This window comes from Coregonus clupeaformis, unplaced genomic scaffold (genome assembly GCF_020615455.1).
Source record: "Coregonus clupeaformis isolate EN_2021a unplaced genomic scaffold, ASM2061545v1 scaf0516, whole genome shotgun sequence".
Classification (NCBI taxonomy): domain Eukaryota; kingdom Metazoa; phylum Chordata; class Actinopteri; order Salmoniformes; family Salmonidae; genus Coregonus; species Coregonus clupeaformis.
This window is the reverse complement of record NW_025533971.1, coordinates 274948-296043: the sequence shown is the minus strand read 5'-3', so window position 1 is coordinate 296043 and position 21096 is coordinate 274948. Positions and strand designations below refer to the sequence as shown.

Genomic DNA, 21096 nt, shown 5'->3' with positions numbered 1-21096 from the left:
TTAATGAAAGTTTTAAACATACTATATACTACTTCACATCTGCAATATTTCGTCATGGAGTCAAACAAACAGATCATTGCTTATTGATTTATTTAGAAAAGCTGCGAAATGGACAGTTGAACATAAAGAGAAGGGAGGGCCACAAAAGGGTAATGTTTGGTAAAGGTTTTCTGAAGTGGTAAAAGAGGATGATAGCGGGATGATTGCTATGTTATGTCTGATGATTGTGAGGCACTATACAAATTTGCTCCCGTTGGAAACAACGCCAATGATCCACCTGGGGTTAGTTATCAGTCCAGCGGCATTCATAACCAAGTGGGAATTTACCACATAGGACTGGGAAAAATCCACTTGAACGGCCCCTCCAAACTGGTAATTACGAACACAGTATTATTGGTTGCCACGCTCAGTCAACCTCGTCAACCTGAAAGGGGTGGGGCTAGCTCTTTAAATGCCCCCACCTGCAGTCTTTGGGCACGTTCCTCTGTTTTGCTGATGCCTGATAGATCTTCCAATGCCTGGAAAGGTATTTGCGGTATCAGCTAAGCATATGTTAAAGCAATGGGCTTGTTCGAGCAGATTACTTTTGTCAAGTCACCGCCTTTTCAAAGTGTGATGCATTATGGGGATAGAAACTGTCCGACATTGTGGGAGGTTCTATTGTCAACCAATCATCAGGGTGTTTCTGTTTGACCCACACGAACAGGACCAAAAACTTAAACAGGAACCAGCTTTGCAAAAACAGTGGATAGTTACAAATGAATGTGATATTTGAGGCTCTGCTTCACTAATTGATTGTACAATGTAGACACATCTATTTACAGTTTCTGAGTGTGTGACATGGAAGGGTGGAGACATGTTTATTTTAACATTATTTTGACATACTACTTGAGTAAAAGTCTAAAAGTATTTGGTTTTAAATATACAGTGAATTCAGAAAGTATTCAGACCCCTTTCCTTTTCCCACATTTTGTTTACGTTACAGCCTCATTCTAAAATGGATTAAATACTTTCACCCCCCCTCATCAATCTACACACAATACCCCATAATGATGAAGCAAAAACAGGTTTTTAGAAATGTATCATAGCAGGGTGAACAGGCCGTGGCCTGGGTGGCTGAGGTCCTTGATGATCTTTTTGGCCTTCCTGTGACACCGGGTGCTGTAGATGTCCTAAAGGGCAGGCCGTGTGCTCCAGGTGATGCGTTGGGCTGACCGCACCACCCTCTGGAGAGCCATGCGGTTGCGAATGGTGCAGTTGCCGTACCAGGCGGCGATACAGCCTGACAGGATGCTCTCAACGGTGCATCTGTATAAGTTTGTAAGGATCTTAGGGGCCAAGCCAAATTTCTTCAGCCTCCTGAGGTTGAAGAGGCGCTGTTGCGCCTTCTTCACCACACTGTCTGTGTGGGTGGACCATTTCAGATTGTCAGTGATGTGTACGCCGAGGAACTTGAAGCTTTTTTTACCTTCTCCACTGCGGCTGTCTCCTGAAGTCCACCATCATCTCCTTCGTTTTGTTGACATTGAGGGAGAGGTTATTTTCCTGGCACCACTCCGCCAGGGCCCTCACCTCCTCCCTGTAGGCTGTCTCGTCATTGTTGGTAATCAGGCCTACTACTGTTGTGTCATCTACAAACTTGATGATTGAGTTGGAGGCGTGCGCGGCCACACAGTCATGGGTGAACAGGGAGTACAGGAAGGGGCTGAGCACGCACCCTTGTGGGGCCCCAGTGTTGAGGATCAGCGAAGTGGAGGTGTTGTTTCCTACCTTCACCACCTAGGGGCGGCCCGTCAGGAAGTCCGGGACCCAGTTGCACAGGGCGGGGTTCAGACCCAGGGTCCCGAGCTTAATGATGACTTTGGTGTTATAGATGTTGTGGCTGCTTGGCGTGATGTATTGTTGTCTCTACCTTCTTGCCCTTTGTGCTGTCGTCTGTGCCCAATAATGTTTGTACCATTTTTTGTGCTGCTACCATGTTGTGCTGCTGCCATGTTGTCATGTTGTGTTGCTACCATGCTGTGTTGTCATGTGTTGTTGCCATGCTAGGTTGTTGTCTTAGGTCTCTCGTTATGTATTGTTGTGGTGTCTCTCTTGTCGTGATGTGTGTTTTGTCCTACATTTTTATTTTTTAATCCCCTGTCCCTGCAGGAGGCCTTTTGGTAGCCCGTCATTGTAAATAAGAATTTGTTCTTAACTGACTTGCCTACTTAAATAAATGTTAAATAAATAAATAAAATATAAATATATAATGAACGTCAACTAATGGCATTACACATTTTATTCTTATTCAGACAAAAATATGTTCCATTAATCAATTCCTTTTTACAATCAGCACCTGTGTTTGGAATAATACTGATTGGAACATCCATGAGGTAGTGAATGTTTTTCATGTCAACAACTTATCAATGTTCTCAGAACAACGTCATCACATTTTCATATTTCCTTTAGCTTGACGTCTAGTACACAAATTAACTCAATGAAACACAACAACAAAATTCAAGAGGTTTCAAGGTTAGAATCAAGAAATGCACATTATATTCATCTATTTAATAATTTACATTAAAAAAAAATCCAAAACATTTAATGAACATCTAAGGGCTTTATACTTACCCAATATATCAAAAGTTGATCATAACATTTTATTTGAATCCTCCCTGAGATTGGAAGGTTGGTAGTTGGAGACCCGGCTGAGTTACACCAAAGACTATAAACACGGGACCAGGTGCGTCTGCTTGGCACTGTTGGAAATAGTTTAGCGGACTATGAGATAAAACTGAGTTCATTATGAACATATTAGTGAACCTTCTTTGTGGCTAAACTGAATTGGGTAATTTCACCGTGTGTGCGACCCTTTTGATTTCCCCCTTCATAATAGGAGGCCTCCTGTCTGTGTGGGAACTGTGGAGCAGACACAGAGACACAGCATGTGGGAACAGACAGACGGGACAGACGTGTCTCCCATCATGCATCTGTCGACAAGGTGATGGTCACTAAACAGGGGAAACAATGTGTTCAAGAGCCACTTGTTCTGCCCCGCTGAGACTGACTGGGACGGGGTTTGGGAGAGCTTCACACGTCTCTCTTCCTCTCTGGGGAGTGGTAACAGGTTCACAGGGTGTGTGGGTGTGTGTGTGTGTGTGTGTGTGTGGGTGTGTGGGTGTGGGTGTGTTTGTGTGTGTGTGTGGGTGTGTATGTTTGTGTGTGTGTGTGGGTAAAAGTGGGAATCTGACCTAGGGGCTTTTACTTAAATCCATGGCTGTCCTATCTATGTTATCAGGGACTGAAACCAGCCTGACATAAAAAAAAAATCAATTTTAGAATAAGGCTTAAATTAATTTTTAAATTTTTGTAACGTAACAAAATGTGGAAAAAGTTAAGGGGTCTGTATACTTTCCGAAGGCATACATACATACACACTGAAAGGCATACATACATACATACATACACACATGCGGTGGCCTTTTGTCTCTCTCCTCACACAAAGTGATAAAGAGCGGCGCCAGCGGTCGAACAGAGTTTAAACTAAAACATGAGTGTTTTTTTGCAAGATAAGGGATTTGATTGAGTGTATTACTATTGATTCTGAACTGAGTGAAAGTTTTTGAATGTAGCCGTCCACCATAGACAAAGGGAGTGGGCGGAGCAATAAAAAGAGCGGGAAACTGAAGAGGGAGGGAGGGATTTTAAAGCTAGAGTGTGTGTGGAGGGGGCACTATATAAGATGGAGGGAGAGAGGAGGTGAGGAGGTGCTACTCTGCAGACCGGCATCGGCTTTATTGAAATTGTAAGAAAGTCATTCTTAACTCTACAAAAAAAACTCTGGAAGTATTTTGATTTGTAATAAAGTATAGTGATTGTTTCCCACCACAGCACTCAGCATTAAGGAGGTAGATTGGTGGGGGTAAGCGTCCTGTACAGGGGGACGTGTACATCAAGCTCGCTTATGCTATAGAAAGGCTCACAGCCGAGTCCAAGGTTACTTACTTTCTTTTATCCAGTCAAAGTTCATAATCAAAACAATAATAATACACATTTTATGAATGTAAAAGTAGGCACATTTCTAAAAAAACATTCTCTCATATAAACAACAAATTAAAACACAATTTCTGTCAAAAACATAAGTCAGAACAACAGCCTCTCTACTCAATTTCAGGTCCTCTGACTGGGAAAATGTCTTTCCACAATGAGAGCTTCTCCTCCTGTGTATTTGTATGTATTCTTTCATGGTCTTTCAGGTTCCATAACCAGGTAAATCTTATTCCACACTGAGAACAGTGGTAGGTCTTTTCTCCTGTGTGTGTCCTCCTCTCATGTGTTTTCGGGCTCCCTAACAAGGTAAAAGTACTTAGACATTGGGAGCAGTGGTCAGGTGTGTCGTCTCATGTGATGTAAGGTCCTGTAATCGTGAAAATCTCTTTCCACACTTGGAGCATTGGTAGGGCCTTTCTCCTGAGTGTATTCCTTTATGCCTTTTCAGGCTTCCTAAACGGGTAAAACTCTTTCCACAGAAGGAACATTGGAAAGGCTTTTCTCTTGTGTGTGTCCTCTTGTGTTCTTTTAGGTTGCCTAACGTGGTCAAACTCTTTCCGCACAGGGAGCAGTGGTGAGGCTTCTCTCCTGTATGTATTCTCTTATGTATTTCCAGGGTGTCTAAATTAGAAAAATACTTTCCACACTGGGAACAGTAATAGGGCTTCTCCCCTGTGTGCATTCTCTCGTGTTTTTTCAGATGTCCTAACTTGGTAAATCTCTTTCCGCACTCAAAGCAGTGGTAAGGCTTTTCCCCTGTGTGCGTCCTCTCATGTGATTTCTGGTCTTGTGATTGTGAAAATCGCTTTCCACAATGGGAGCAGAGGTAAGGCTTTTCTCCTGAGTGTATTCCTTTATGCCTTTTCAGGCTCCCTATCCGGGTAAAACTCTTTCCACACTGGGAACATTGGAAAGGCTTTTCTCTTGTGTGTGTCCTCTCATGCTCTTTTAGATTGCCTAACATGGTAAAACTCTTTCCGCACAGGGAGCAGTGGTAAGGCTTCTCTCCTGTATGGATTCTCTTATGTATTTTCAGGCTCCCTAACTGAGTAAATCTCTTTCCACACTGGGAGCAGTGGTAGGTCTTCCTCCCTGCTGTATGTATTTCCTCATGCCTATTCAGGGCCCTTAACCAGGTAAAACTCTTTCCACACTGGGAACATTGGAAAGGCTTTTCTCCTGTGTGCATCTTCTCATGCTGTTTTAGGTCCCCTAACCACCTAAAACTCCTTTCACAGTGGGAGCAGTGGTGTGGTCTTGCTGGTTTGGGCGTCTCTGGGTCTGGTTCCCCTGAAGACCTCTTCCTGCTGTCAGAGTGAGATTCTGGTCTCTCTCCTGCCAAAGAGAGTATTTAGTTAAACCGAGACCTGAATGAAACCTCCACACGATAAACTGTCTTCCTGTTGAGAACAAGTTCTCATTTACAAACTGCGACCTGGCCAAGATAAAGCAAAGCAGTGCGATAAAAACAACAACACAGAGTTACATATGGGGTAAACAAAACACAAAGTCAAAAATACAACAGAAAATATATATACAGTGTGTGCGAATGTAGTAACTTATGGAGGTAAGGCAATAAATAGGCCATAGTGCAAAATAGTTACAATTTCGTATTAACACTGGAATGATAGATGTGCAAAAGATGATGCGCAAATAGAGATACTGGGGTGCAAAAGAGCAAAATAAATAACAATATTGGGATGAGGTAGTTGGGTGGGCTAATTGGGCTAACACCCAATTCCCCTGTGTGAAAAAGTAATTGCCCCCTTACACTCAATAACTGGTTGTGCCACCTTTAGCTGCAATGACTCCAACCAAATGCTTCCTGTAGAGTCTCTCACGTCGCTGTGGAGGAATTTTGGCCCTCTTCCATGCAGAACTGCTTTAACTCAGTGACGTGTGGGTTTTCAAGCATGAACTGCTCGTTTCAAGTCCTGCCACATCTCAATTGGGATTAGGTCTGGACTTTGACTAGGTCACTCAAAAACTTCCAATTTGTTGCTTTTTAGCAATTTTCATGTAGACTTGATTGTGTGTTTTGGATCATTGTCTTGCTGCATGACCCAGCTGGGCTTCAGCTTACAGACGGATGGTCTGACATTCTCCTGTAGAATTATCTGATACAGAGCAGAATTCATGGTTCCTTCTATTAAGGCAAGTCGTCCAGGTCCTGAGGCAGCAAAGCATCCCCAAACCATCACACCACCACCACGCTTGACCTTTGGTATGATGTTCTTACTGTGGAATGCAGAGTTTGGTTTTCGCCAGGCATTACTGGAACCATGTCGTCCAAAAAGTTATACTTTTGAATCATCTGTCCATAGAACGTTCTTCCAAGAGTCTTGATGATCATCCAGGTGCTTTTTGGCAAACTTGAGTCAACTTTTTGGACGGGATGGGTCCCATTATGCCTGGCGAAAACCAAACACTGCATTCCACAGTATGAACCTCATACCAACGGTCAAGCGTGGTGGTGGTGGTGGTGTGATGGTTTGGGGATGTTTTGCTGCAGGAAGCATTTGGTTGGAGTCATTGCAGCTAAAGGTGGCACAACCAGTTATTGAGTGTAAGGGGGCAATTACTTTTTCACACAGGGGAATTGGGTGTTGCATAACTTAGTTTATGAAATAAATATGTAATTGTTGTGTTATTTGTTCACTTATGTTCCCTTTATCTAATATTAGGTTTTGGTTGAAGATCTGATAACATTCAGTATCACAAATATGCAAAAGTTGAGAAAATTAGAAAGGGGGCAAATACTTTTTCATAGCACTGTATATGCCAATTATATGATGGTCCGACCGCATTCTGTCCCCATCAACACTTTTTAAACTTTTGGTGCCAGCAAGAATGAGATAAGAGAGTAGTGAAGACAACTAGCTTGATTGAGCCGATCTCACTGGGTCAGGATATTTAACCTTGATTTAACTAGGCAAGTCAGTTAAGAACAAATTCTTATTTACAATGACGGCCTACCCGGCCAAACCCTCCCCTAACCGGGACGACGCTGGGCCAATTGTACTCCGCCCCTTTGGGACTCCCAATCACGGCCGGTTGTGATCCAGCCCGGGAACAAACCCGGGTCTGTAGTGACACCTCTAGCACTGCGATGCAGCGCCTTAGACTACTGCGCCACTCGGGAGGCGTATTTAAGCCTCCATATATCCACTAGTTCCAATATATCCATGACATTTGTGATATCCTTAAGTGCAGGAGGGTGATAGTTTGTAGTGTGATTTCCTTAAGTGCAGGAGGGTGATAGTTTGTAGTGTGATATCCTTAAGTGCAGGAGGGTGATAGTTTGTAATGTGATATCCTTAAGTGCAGGAGGGTGATAGTTTGTAGTGTGATTTCCTTAAGTGCAGGAGGGTGATAGTTTGTAGTGTGATTTCCTTAAGTGTAGGAGTAATAGTTTGTAGTGTGATTTCCTTAAGTGCATGAGGGTGATCGTTTGTAGTGTGATTTCCTTAAGTGCAGGAGGGTGATAGTTTGTAGTGTGATTTCCTTAAGTGCAGGAGGGTGATAGTTTGTAGTGTGATTTCCTTAAGTGCAGGAGGGTGATAGTTTGTAGTGTGATTTCCTTAAGTGCAGGAGGGTGATAGTTTGTAATGTGATTTCCTTAAGTGCAGGAGGGTGATAGTTTGTAGTGTGATTTCCTTAATGCAGGAGGGGTTTGTTGATTTTTAGTGCAGGAGGGTGATAGTTTGTAATGTGATTTCCTTAAGTGCAGGAGGGTGATAGTTTGTAATGTGATTTGCGTATCTTAATTTCCACTATTCGTGAATAATATGGTTAATAATGTAGGCAGTTCATGTGAAGGATTGTTACCTCTAACCAGGACTGACATTACAAAGGTTACATTTTGGAAAGTTATTATTATTTTAGCAAACAATTATTGTGATTCATCCTATATTGTCCCTAACATCATAACCCCATAGCAACAGATGTGGGATACATACACACACACGACCCCTGCCCAATGACAAGAGCCTACCAGACGAGCAAAATGACTTCTATGCGCACTTTGAGGCAAGCAACATTGAAGCATGCATGAGAGCACCAGTTGTTTCCGGACGACTGTGTGATCATGATAGATTGACAGCTCATCTACCTTTTTGGGCAGTGAGCCCACGCCCACTTCGTCTGGTTATTTGTCTACCATGGTGACCCTATACTATTCTAATGTATTAGCTCCACTTTGTCTGGTTGGAGTTCATACAGCTCCTGGATTGAGTATGTCAATGCAAGTGTTTGTTCCTCCGTTACCGCTGCTGCCACTGTATCCAATAGATGGGCAAACATCCAGAGGTTGCTAAGGAGTTGAGTGTAGAGATTTGTATCCACGTAATCACTTGAGAACAAAAAAAGTAAAAAAAAAAAAAAAAAAACAGACAACATTGCTTTCTGAGTGGCTAAAACAGGTTTAGCACCAATCAAGAGCCACTATAAGCTGCAGAAGATACTGGGACGGAACGCAGCACTGCAGAGAGTGTGTGGAGAGGGGGAGGGACGGAGAGGGGAGGGAGGGAGTGAGGGAGGGAGGGGGGAGGGGAGGAGGGAGGGGGGAGGGAGGAGGGAGGGAGGGAGGGAGAGGGGAGGGACTGAGAGGAGAGGGAGGGGAGGGAGAGGGGGAGGGACGGAGAGGGGAGGGAGGGAGGGAGGGAGGGAGAGGGGAGGGACGGAGAGGGGAGGGAGGGAGGGAGGGAGGGAGGGAGAGGGGAGGGGAGGGAGAGAGAGTGTGTGGGAGTTTGTAACCTCTGAAAACAGTGTATTTTACTTACTGTGTAAATATAATCTTGGTGTGGTCTCAGAATTTCATGTTATAAGTGTATTGTCTTCCTGAGGTAACATTCCGTCCGTAAGCTGTTAGTGTCTTAACCACCGTTCCACAGGTGCACGTTCATCCATTGTTTATGGTTCATTGATCAAGCACGGGGAAACTGTGTTTAAACCCTTTACAATGAAGATCTGTGAAGTTATTTTGGATTTTTACAAATCATCTTTGAAAGACAGGGTCCTGAAAAAGGGACATTTCTTTTTTTTTGCTGAGTTCATATACAGTGGGGAAAAAAAGTATTTAGTCAGCCACCAATTGTGCAAGTTCTCCCACTTAAAAATATGAGAGAGGCCTGTAATTTTCATCATAGGTACACGTCAACTATGACAGACAAATTGAGAATTTTTTTTCCAGAAAATCACATTGTAGGATTTTTTATGAATTTATTTGCAAATTATGGTGGAAAATAAGTATTTGGTCACCTACAAACAAGCAAGATTTCTGGCTCTCACAGACCTGTAACTTCTTCTTTAAGAGGCTCCTCTGTCCTCCACTCGTTACCTGTATTAATGGCACCTGTTTGAACTTGTTATCAGTATATAAGACACCTGTCCACAACCTCAAACAGTCACACTCCAAACTCCACTATGGCAAAGACCAAAGAGCTGTCAAAGGACACCAGAAACAAAATTGTAGACCTGCACCAGGCTGGGAAGACTGAATCTGCAATAGGTAAGCAGCTTGGTTTGAAGAAATCAACTGTGGGAGCAATTATTAGGAAATGGAAGACATACAAGACCACTGATAATCTCCCTCGATCTGGGGCTCCACGCAAGATCTCACCTCGTGGGGTCAAAATGATCACAAGAACGGTGAGCAAAAATCCCAGAACCACACAGGGGGACCTAGTGAATGACCTGCAGAGAGCTGGGACCAAAGTAACAAAGCCTACCATCAGTAACACACTACGCCGCCAGGGACTCAAATCCTGCAGTGCAAGACGTGTCCCCCTGTTTAAGCCAGTACATGTCCAGGCCCGTCTGAAGTTTGCTAGAGTGCATTTGGATGATCCAGAAGAGGATTGGGAGAATGTCATACGGTCAGATGAAACCAAAATAGAACTTTTTTGGTAAAAACTCAACTCGTCGTGTTTGGAGGACAAAGAATGCTGAGTTGCATCCAAAGAACACCATACCTACTGTGAAGCATGGGGGTGGAAACATCATGCTTTGGGGCTGTTTTTCTGCAAAGGGACCAGGACGACTGATCCGTGTAAAGGAAAGAATGAATGGGGTCATGTATCGTGAGATTTTGAGTGAAAACCTCCTTCCATCAGCAAGGGCATTGAAGATGAAACGTGGCTGGGTCTTTCAGCATGACAATGATCCCAAACACACCGCCCGGGCAACGAAGGAGTGGCTTCGTAAGAAGCATTTCAAGGTCCTGGAGTGGCCTAGCCAGTCTCCAGATCTCAACCCCATAGAAAATCTTTGGAGGGAGTTGAAAGTCCGTGTTGCCCAGCGACAGCCCCAAAACATCACTGCTCTAGAGGAGATCTGCATGGAGGAATGGGCCAAAATACCAGCAACAGTGTGTGAAAACCTTGTGAAGACTTACAGAAAACGTTTGACCTGTGTCATTGCCAACAAAGGGTATATAACAAAGCATTGACAAAACTTTTGTTATTGACCAAATACTTATTTTCCACCATAATTTGCAAATAAATTCATTAAAAATCCTACAATGTGATTTTCTGGATTTTTCTTTCTCATTTTGTCTGTCATAGTTGACGTGTACCTATGATGAAAATTACAGGCCTCTCTCATCTTTTTAAGTGGGAGAATTGCACAATTGGTGGCTGACTAAATACTTTTTTTCCCCACTGTATCTTAGTCTCTTTTTAAATTGTGATGTCATATTCTGTTGTTATGTACTATCCTACATTGAGAAGGTAGAATACAGTGGTGTTACCAACTGAATGGAGGGAGGCACAGCTTCTGTTTGACATCCAGTCCACCTGATGTTCCTTACCCAGTGTGAACCAGATTGAATAAAGCCAATCCTCAGACTCCTCTATCCTTTTCCCCGTGTAGCTATACATCTACGTGACATTATGGCAGCCATTTTAGCGCTGCATTAGTATTACAAGGGGAATATTTTGAATTATACCATGTAAACTGAATGTCTAGAATTAGAACAATATTCATATTTGTAAAAGTTGGCCCAATTTTATTAAATTTCTATAGCGCTTTTAATAACAATCTTATGTCTCAGGTTTAGCCTAATGAAAATGTCACTGTTCCTGGTACAAAAAACAAATGTCCTTATCCCGGAGCTCGAGTAAATGACATTACTAAGCTGCTCCCGAATGTACTACGTCAGGACATGGATTCTATCGTAGTCCATGTGGGGTTTTTAATGACATTATGAAGGGCAGCTCTGAACAGTTGAAACTGGATTTTAAAAAAGAGCTGATTGGCTCTCTGATAGACACTAATAAAAGACCCATCATATCTGGCCCTGTGCCCTCTCTGAATCATGGCATCATATCTGGTCCTGTGCCCTCTCTGAATCATGGCATCATATCTGGCCCTGTGCCCTCTCTGAATCATGGCATCATATCTGGCCCTGTGCCGTCTCTGAATCATGGCATCATATCTGGCCCTGTGTCCTCTCTGAATCATGGCATCATATCTGGCCCTGTGCCCTCTCTGAATCATGGCATCATATCTGGCCCTGTGCCCTCTCTGAATCATGGCATCATATCTGGCCCTGTGCCGTCTCTGAATTATGGCATCATATCTGGCCCTGTGCCCTCTCTGAATCATGGCATCATATCTGGCCCTGTGCCCTCTCTGAATCATGGCATCATATCTGGCCCTGTGCCCTCTCTGAATCATGGCATCATATCTGGCCCTGTGCCCTCTCTGAATCATGGCATCATATCTGGCCCTGTGCCCTCTCTGAATCATGGCATCATATCTGGCCCTGTGCCGTCTCTGAATTATGGCATCATATCTGGCCCTGTGCCCTCTCTGAATCATGGCATCATATCTGGCCCTGTGCCCTCTCTGAATCATGGCATCATATATGGCCCTGTGCCCTCTCTGAATCATGGCATCATATCTGGCCCTGTGCCCTCTCTGAATCGTGGCATTGAACGCTTTAGCAGGATTCTTTCTCTTCGCAACTGGCTACGTGATTATTGCAGCTCAATGGGGGTGCAACTTCTGTTGACAATTTCGATACCTTTTGGAAACAAAAACACATTTTATAAAGGAGGATGGGGATCCACCCGAATAATTTGGGTTCTTGGATCCTTTCACAGCACTATGAAGCTGCGTTGAGACAATGAATGATCAACGATGTGGTCCTCAGTAGCTCAGCTGGTAGAGCACAGCGCTTGTAACGCCAAGGTAGTGGGTTCGATCCCCGGGACCACCCATACACAAAAAAAATGTATGCACGCATGACTGTAAGTCGCTTTGGATAAAAGCGTCTGCTAAATGGCATATTATTATTATTTTATTATTATCAATGACCCAAGCCCTTTCACAGCACTATGAAGCTGCGTTGAGACAATGAATGTATCAATGACCCAAGCCCTTTCACAGCACTATGAAGCTGCGTTGAGACAATGAATGATCAATGACCCCAAGCCCTTTCACAGCACTATGAAGCTGCGTTGAGACAATGAATTTATCAATGACCCAAGCCCTTTCACAGCACTATGAAGCTGCGTTGAGACAATGAATTTATCAATGACCCAAAGCCCTTTCACAGCACTATGAAGCTGCATTGAGACAATGAATTTATCAATGACCCAAGCCCTTTCACAGCACTATGAAGCTGCGTTGAGACAATGAATTTATCAATGACCCAAGCCCTTTCACAGCACTATGAAGCTGCGTTGAGACAATGAATGTATCAATGACCCAAGCCCTTTCACAGCACTATGAAGCTGCGTTGAGACAATGAATTTATCAATGACCCAAGCCCTTTCACAGCACTATGAAGCTGCATTGAGACAATGAATGTATCAATGACCCAAGCCCTTTCACAGCACTATGAAGCTGCGTTGAGACAATGAATTTATCAATGACCCAAAGCCCTTTCACAGCACTATGAAGCTGCATTGAGACAATGAATTTATCAATGACCCAAGCCCTTTCACAGCACTATGAAGCTGCGTTGAGACAATGAATTTATCAATGACCCAAGCCCTTTCACAGCACTATGAAGCTGCGTTGAGACAATGAATTTATCAATGACCCAAGCCCTTTCACAGCACTATGAAGCTGCGTTGAGACAATGAATGATCAATGACCCCAAGCCCTTTCACAGCACTATGAAGCTGCGTTGAGACAATGAATTTATCAATGACCCAAGCCCTTTCACAGCACTATGAAGCTGCGTTGAGACAATGAATTTATCAATGACCCAAAGCCCTTTCACAGCACTATGAAGCTGGATTGAGACAATTAATTTATCAATGACCCAAGCCCTTTCACAGCACTATGAAGCTGCGTTGAGACAATGAATTTATCAATGACCCAAGCCCTTTCACAGCACTATGAAGCTGCGTTGAGACAATGAATGTATCAATGACCCAAGCCCTTTCACAGAACTATGAAGCTGCGTTGAGACAATGAATTTATCAATGACCCAAGCCCTTTCACAGCACTATGAAGCTGCGTTGAGACAATGAATGTATCAATGACCCAAGCCCTTTCACAGCACTATGAAGCTGCGTTGAGACAATGAATTTATCAATGACCCAAAGCCCTTTCACAGCACTATGAAGCTGCATTGAGACAATGAATTTATCAATGACCCAAGCCCTTTCACAGCACTATGAAGCTGCGTTGAGACAATGAATTTATCAATGACCCAAGCCCTTTCACAGCACTATGAAGCTGCGTTGAGACAATGAATTTATCAATGACCCAAAGCCCAGCACAGTTAATCCATACTATTGTGTGGCTGATATGTCATAATGCTTCAGCAAATGTACTGTGCCTTTCGGAAAGTATTCAGACCCCTTGACTTCGTCAGACCAGATCATGTAGTTTCTAAGAGTCCAAGCAGGGCTGTCATGTGCCTTTTTACTGAGGAGTGGCTTCCGTCTGGCCACTCTGTCATAAAGGTTCTGATTGGTGGAGTGCTGCAGAGAGATGGTTGTCCTTCTGGGAAGTTCTCCCATCTCCACAGAGAGGAACTCTAGAGCTCTCAAGGATGATCAATGGAAAACAGGATGCACCTGAGCTCAATTTCGAGTCTCATAGCAAAGGGTCTGAACACTTATGTAAATAAGGTATTCCTGTTTTTTTATTTATTTTTATCAATTTGCAAACATTTCTAAAAACCTGTTTTCACTTTGTCATTATGGGGTATTGTGTGGAAAATGTTTTATCTAATCCATTTTAGAATAAGGCTGTAACGTAACAAAATGTGAAAAAAGTCAAGGGGGCTGAATACTTTCCGAAGTCACTGTACATTATCCCAGGGGCGTTGGTAGAGACAACGTAAGTAACCTAATTTATGTCCCTCTTACTGCCCGGAATGCCTCTAATGATCCCACAGCAGTAATCATGTGCCAGAGTTCTACTGTTAGCACTGAGGCGGTGTGCCCTAGCAGGAAGTCCACTGTGTGCAGCTCACTCTGCACTAACATAAATAACATGAGCATGTTATTTATAAAGCAATGAAAACAAGCAAGCATCCCAGAAAAGTGCACAAAATAGACAACGTTAACATATGTAGCTTAAGTAACAAGGTTCATGAAATCAATAACTTGCTAGTAACAGATGACATTCATATTGTGACTATCTCTAAAAACTCACTTAGATAATACCTTTGATGATACAGTGATAGCAATAAATGGTTATAAGATCTACAGAAAAGACAGAAATGCCAGTGGTGGAGGTGTGGCTGTTTATATTCAGAACCACATTCCTGTAAAGATTAGAGAGGATGTCATGGTAAATACTGTTGAAGTAATATGGCTACAGGTTCATCTGCCTCACCTAAAGCCCATTCTGGTGGGAAGCTGCTATAGACCAAGTGCTAACAGTCAGAATCTGGATAACATGTGGAAATGCTTGATAATGTATGTGATATCAACAAAGAGGTATATTTTCTGGGTTATTTCAATATTGACTGGCTTTCAACAAGCTGCCCACTCAAGAGAAAGCTTCAAACTGTAACCAGTGCCTGCAACCTGGTTCAGGTTATCAGTAACCCTGGATTGTAAACTGTCATGGTCAAAACATATTGATACAACAGTAGCTAAGATTGGGAGAAGTCTGTCCATAATAAAGCGCTACTCTGCATTCTTAACAACAATATCAACAAGGCAGGTCTTACAGGCCCTAGTTTTGTTGCTCCTGGACTACTGTTCAGTCGTGTGGTCAGGTGACACAAAGAGGGACCTCGTAAAATTACAGTTGGCTCAGAACAGGGCAGCACGGCTGGCCCTTAAATGTACACAGGGAGCTAACATTAATGATATGCATGTCAATCTCTCATGGCTCAAAGTGGAGGAGACATTGACTTCAGTGTTGACAAGCTGAATGTACCGAGGTGTCTGCTTAAACTACTATCACACAGCTCAGACACCCATGCATACCCCACAAGACATGCCACCAGAGGTCTCTTCACAGTCCCCAAGTCCAGAACAGACTATGGGAGGCAAACAGTACTACATAGAGTCATGACTACATGGAACTCTATTCCACATCAAGTAACTGATGCAAGCAGTAGAATCAGATTTAAAGAACAGATAAAAATATACCTTATGAAGAGCGGGGACTGTGAAGCAACACAAACATAGGCACAGACACATGATAAGACACGTACTATATACACACGTACACATGGATGTTGTATTGTAGATATGTGGTAGTAGAATAGTGGCCTGAGGAAACACACTAAATGAGTTGTGAAAAGTGTTATGAAGTGTAATGTCATGTAATATTTTAAATTGTATATAACTGCCTTTATGTTGCTGGACCTCAGGAAGAGTAGCTGCTGCCTTGGCAGGAACTAATGGGGATCCATAATAAACCCCAGGAAGAGTAGCTGCTGCCTTGGCAGGAACTAATGGGGATCCATAATAAACCCCAGGAAGAGTAGCTGCTGCCTTGGCAGGAACTAATGGGGATCCATAATAAACTCCAGGAAGAGTAGCCGCTGCCTTGGCAGGAACTAATGGGGATCCATAATAAACCCCAGGAAGAGTAGCTGCTGCCTTGGCAGGAACTAATGGGGATCCATAATAAACCCCAGGAAGAGTAGCTGCTGCCTTGGCAGGAACTAATGGGGATCCATAATAAACCCCAGGAAGAGTAGCTGCTGCCTTGGCAGGAACTAATGGGGATCCATAATAAACCCCAGGAAGAGTAGCTGCTGCCTTGGCAGTACATTGGAGTAAAACAAGCTTATATGTTGGGTGCTGACGGGGAGTGCGACAGTTGAACTAACCTCAGTGGGCATATATAAGTTATATTCTCCAAGATTCAATGGCTAGGCCCAGAGCCATGTATACTGAACTAAAATCTAAAAGCAACATGCAACAATTTCTACAGTTTTACTGAGTTACAGTTCATATAACAAATCAGTCAATTGAAATAAATTCGTTAGGCCCTAATCTATGGATTTCACATGACTGGGAATACAGATATGCATCTGTTGGTCACAGATACTTTAAAAAAAATGGGCCTCAGGATCTTGTCACGGTATTTTTGTGCGTTCAAATTGCCATAGATAAAATGCAATTTGTATATGTGGTCTAAGGTTTTGAGGCCAGTTGGATGTACTGTCAAATTCTCTAAAACGACAGAGTGCCCCATTTCTACAATTGTGTTCGTTGTCCGTAGCCTACGCATGCCCATACCATAACCATGGGGTCTGTTCACATCAGCAAACCGCTCACTCACACGACGCCACGTGGTCTACGTTTGTGAGGCCTGTTGGACGTACTGTCAAATTCTCTAAAGCGACACTGGAGGTGGCTCAGGGTAGAGAACTTAACATTCATTTATCTGGCAACAGCTCTGGTGGACATTTCTCCAGTCAGCATGCCAATTGCACACTCTCAAAACTTGTATCAAAACAATACATTAATTCAACAAGTGCAGTTTGTGACCCTGCTTTTAAAACAGTACTCACGGGTGTTAATCAGATCTTCAGTCTCCTCTTCCTCTCCAAAAGCTTCTTTCACCATAACAGCCTCCTCTTCCTCCTTTTTCATTCTGAAAGCTTCTACCTCCTCTTCCTCCACTGTGATGGCCTCTATCCCCTCTTCCTCTTTCACTCTGAAAGGTTCTTCCTCTTCTTTCACTGTAACATTCTCCTCCTCTTCTTTCAATGTGATACTGATAGCCTCCTCTTCCTCCACTGTGATGGCCTCTATCCCCTCTTCCTCTTTCACTCTGAAAGGTTCTTCCGCTCCTTTTACTGAAACATCCTCCTGTTCTTCTTTCACGACAATGTTCAGCCCCAGAGCTTCTTTCTCCGTCCAGCAGACCTCCTCTTCTTTAGCAGGGGGGTAGTTGCTTAGTGAGGTCATGGTCGGTGATGTTAGCTAGCTAGATTGCTAGTTAGCGTTAACGACTAGCCTGGTTCTAAGCTAAATTAGCAAGCCAGCTAGCTACTAACCTGATTAACAACGTAAATATTAAATTAAATGGGGCAACTAGCTATACGAAATTAGTATGTTTAAAACACAGGGACAAATATACAACGAAACAGTCTAAAGAGCTTGAATGTTTCGTCTATATTGGCTAGCAAGCTACGGAGGTGGCTGACTAGATGTTGTTGAAAACGTCCCGTCTCGTCCACTAGATTATACGTCACGCTGGCAGGAACGCCAGAAACACGCAGATCTCCATCTGGAGTGGTGCAATAATGCAATAAAATGCAAATTAATTACTTAAAAATCATACAATGTGATTTTCTGGATTTTTGTTTTAGATTCCGTCTCTCACAGTTGAAGTGTACCTATGATAAAAATTACAGACCTCTACATGCTTTGTAAGTAGGAAAACCTGCAACATCGGCAGTGTATAAAAAATACTTGTTCTCCCCACTGTATATAAACTCAGCAAAAAAATGTCCCTTTTTCAGGACCCTGTCTTTCAAAGATAATTCGTAAAAATCCAAATAACTTCACAGATCTTAATTGTAAAGGGTTTAAACACTGTTTCCCATGCTTGTTCAATGAACCATAAACAATTAATGAACATGCACCTGTGGAACGGTCGTTAAGACACTAAAAGCTTACAGACGGTCACAGTTATGAAAACTTAGGACACTAAAGAGGCCTTTCTACTGACTTTGAAAAACACCAAAAGAAAGATGCCCAGGGTCCCTGCTCATCTGCGTGAAAGTGCCTTAGGCATGCTGCAAGGAGGCATGAGGACTGCAGATGTGGCCAGGGCAATAAATTGCAATGTCCGTACTGTGTGACGCCTAAGACAGTGCTACAGGGAGACAGGACGGACAGCTGATCGTCCTCGCAGTGGCAGACCATGTGTAACAACACCTGCACAGGATCGGTACATCCGAACATCACACCTGCGGGACAGGTACAGGATGGCAACAACAACTGCCCGAGTAACACCAGGAACGCACAATCCCTCCATCAGTGCTCAGACTGTCCGCAACAGGCTGAGAGAGGCTGGACTGATGGCTTGTAGGCCTGTTGTAAGGCAGGTCCTCACCAGACATCACCGGCAATAACGTCGCTTATGGGCACAAACCCACCGTTGTTGGACCAGACAGGACTGGTAACAAGTGCTCTTCACTGACGAGTCGCGGTTTTGTCTCACCAGGGGTGATGGTCGGATTCGTGTTTATCTTCGAAGGAATGAGCGTTACACCAAGGCCTGTACTATGGAGCGGGATCGATTTGGAAGTGGAGTGTCCGTCATGGTCTGGGGCGGTGTGTCACAGCATCATCTGACTGAGCTTGTTGTCATTGCAGGCAATCTCAACGCTGTGCGTTAAAGGGAAGACATCATCCTCCCCTCATGTGGTACCCTTCCTGCAGGCTCATCCTGACATGACCCTCCAGCATGGCAATGCCACCAGCCATACTGCTGCGTTCTGTGTGTGATTTTCTGCAAGACAAATCACACACAGATTGACACAGTTGACAGTCGGAGGATTTCTTTTTTTGTTGAGATTATATATATATATATATATATATATATATATATATATATACACTGCTCAAGAAAATAAAGGGAACACTAAAATAACACATCCTAGATCTGTATGAATGAAATAATCTTATTAAATACTTTTTTCTTAACATAGTTGAATGTGCTGACAACAAAATCACACAAAAATTATCAATGGAAATCAAATTTATCAACCCATGGAGGTCTGGATTTGGAGTCACACTAACATTAAAGTGGAAAACCACACTACAGGCTGATCCAACTTTGATGTAATGTCCTTAAAACAAGTCAAAATTAGGCTCAGTAGTGTGTGTGGCCTCCACGTGCCTGTATGACCTCCCTACAACGCCTGGGCATGCTCCTGATGAGGTGGCGGATGGTCTCCTGAGGGATCTCCTCCCAGACCTGGACTAAAGCATCCGCCAACTCCTGGACAGTCTGTGGTGCAACATGGCGTTGGTGGATGGAGCGAGACATGATGTCCCAGATGTGCTCAATTGGATTCAGGTCTGGGGAACGGGCGGGCCAGTCCATAGCATCAATGCCTTCCTCTTGCAGGAACTGCTGACACACTCCAGCCACATGAGGTCTAGCATTGTCTTGCATTAGGAGAAACCCAGGGCCAACCGCACCAGCATATGGTCTCACAAGGGGTCTGAGGATCTCATCTCGGTACCTAATGGCAGTCAGGCTACCTCTGGCGAGCACATGGAGGGCTGTGCGGCCCCCCAAAGAAATGCCACCCCTCACCATGACTGACCCACCGCCAAACCGGTCATACTGGAGGATGTTGCAGGCAGCAGAACGTTCTCCACGGCGTCTCCATACTCTGTCACGTCTGTCACATGTGCTCAGTGTGAACCTGCTTTCATCTGTGAAGAGCACAGGGCGCCAGTGGCGAATTTGCCAATCTTGGTTTTCTCTGGCAAATGCCAAACGTCCTGCACGGTGTTGGGCTGTAAGCACAACCCCACCTGTGGACGTCGGGCCCTCATACCACCCTCATGGAGTCAGTTTCTGACCGTTTGAGCAGACACATGCACATTTGTGGCCTGCTGGAGGTCATTTTGCAGGGCTCTGGCAGTGCTCCTCCTGCTCCTCCTTGCACAAAGGCGGAGGTAGTGGTCCTGCTGCTGGGTTGTTGCCCTCCTGAGGCCTCCTCCACGTCTCCTGATGTACTGGCCTGTCTCCTGGTAGCGCCTCCATGCTCTGGACACTACGCTGACAGACACAGCAAACCTTCTTGCCACAGCTCGCATTGATGTGCCATCCTGGATGAGCTGCACTACCTGAGCCACTTGTGTGGGTTGTAGACTCCGTCTCATGCTACCACTAGAGTGAAAGCACCGCCAGCATTCAAAAGTGACCAAAACATCAGCCAGGAAGCATAGGAACTGAGAAGTGGTCGGTGGTCACCACCTGCAGAACCACTCCTTTATTGGGGGTGTCTTGCTAATTGCCTATAATTTCCACCTGTTGTCTATTCCATTTGCACAACAGTATGTGAAATTTATTGTCAATCAGTGTTGCTTCCTAAGTGGACAGTTTGATTTCACAGAAGTGTGATTGACTTGGAGTTACATTGTGTTGTTTAAGTGTTCCCTTTATTTTTTTTAGCAGCGTATATAGCCATTGATTCTTGAAGAATATAACACATGCCTCATGAGCTTAGTTCAACTGTCGTACCCCATCAGATCCCAAAATAAGCTTTTTTTACTCCAATGTTTAGAAACAATGTAAATGTAAACCAACACTGTATCGCCTCAACATGGTTAAAACTATAATGTTGATATCATTGATTCTTGTATATAGAGCTTCAGAAAAAATTAAGAGACCACTGCAAAAATATAAGTTTCTCTGGTTTCACTATTTATAGGTATGTGTTTGGGTAAAAATAACATGTTTGTTTTATTCTATAAACTACTGACAACATTTCTCCCAAATTCCAAATAAAAATATTGTAATTTAGAGCATTTATTTGCAGAAAATGACAACTGGTCAAAATAACAAAAAAATATGCAGTGTTGTCAGACCTCGAATAATGCAAAGAAAATAAGTTCATGTTCATTTTTAAACAACACAATACTAATGTTTTAACTAAGG

The 21096-nt window shown here is 43.6% G+C and overlaps 1 protein-coding gene across 1 annotated transcript; it reads right to left on the bottom strand.

Moving 5' to 3' along the window:
* Window positions 1–3437: 3437 nt before the first annotated feature.
* On the bottom strand, window positions 3438–17060 carry LOC121556408 (zinc finger protein 239). The gene is made up of 2 exons (XM_041870314.2): window positions 16979–17060; window positions 3438–5367 (listed from the first exon to the last, which is right to left on the bottom strand). Exons 1-2 carry the CDS (start codon window positions 17058–17060, stop codon window positions 4349–4351), a joined length of 1101 nt encoding a protein of 366 aa, XP_041726248.1. The 3' UTR covers window positions 3438–4348.
* Window positions 17061–21096: the final 4036 nt, after the last annotated feature.

What these genes read in the sequence shown, in the direction of transcription:
- LOC121556408 (XM_041870314.2), bottom strand. Translation starts at nt 17,060, where the DNA reads ATGAAAAAGGAGGAAGAGGAGGCTGTTATGGTGAAAGAAGCTTTTGGA. An exon ending in TGAAGATCTGATTAACACCC is followed by an intron (nt 5,368 to 16,978) that starts GTGAGTACTGTT and finishes TCTCTTTGGCAG; the next exon opens with GAGAGAGACCAGAATCTCAC.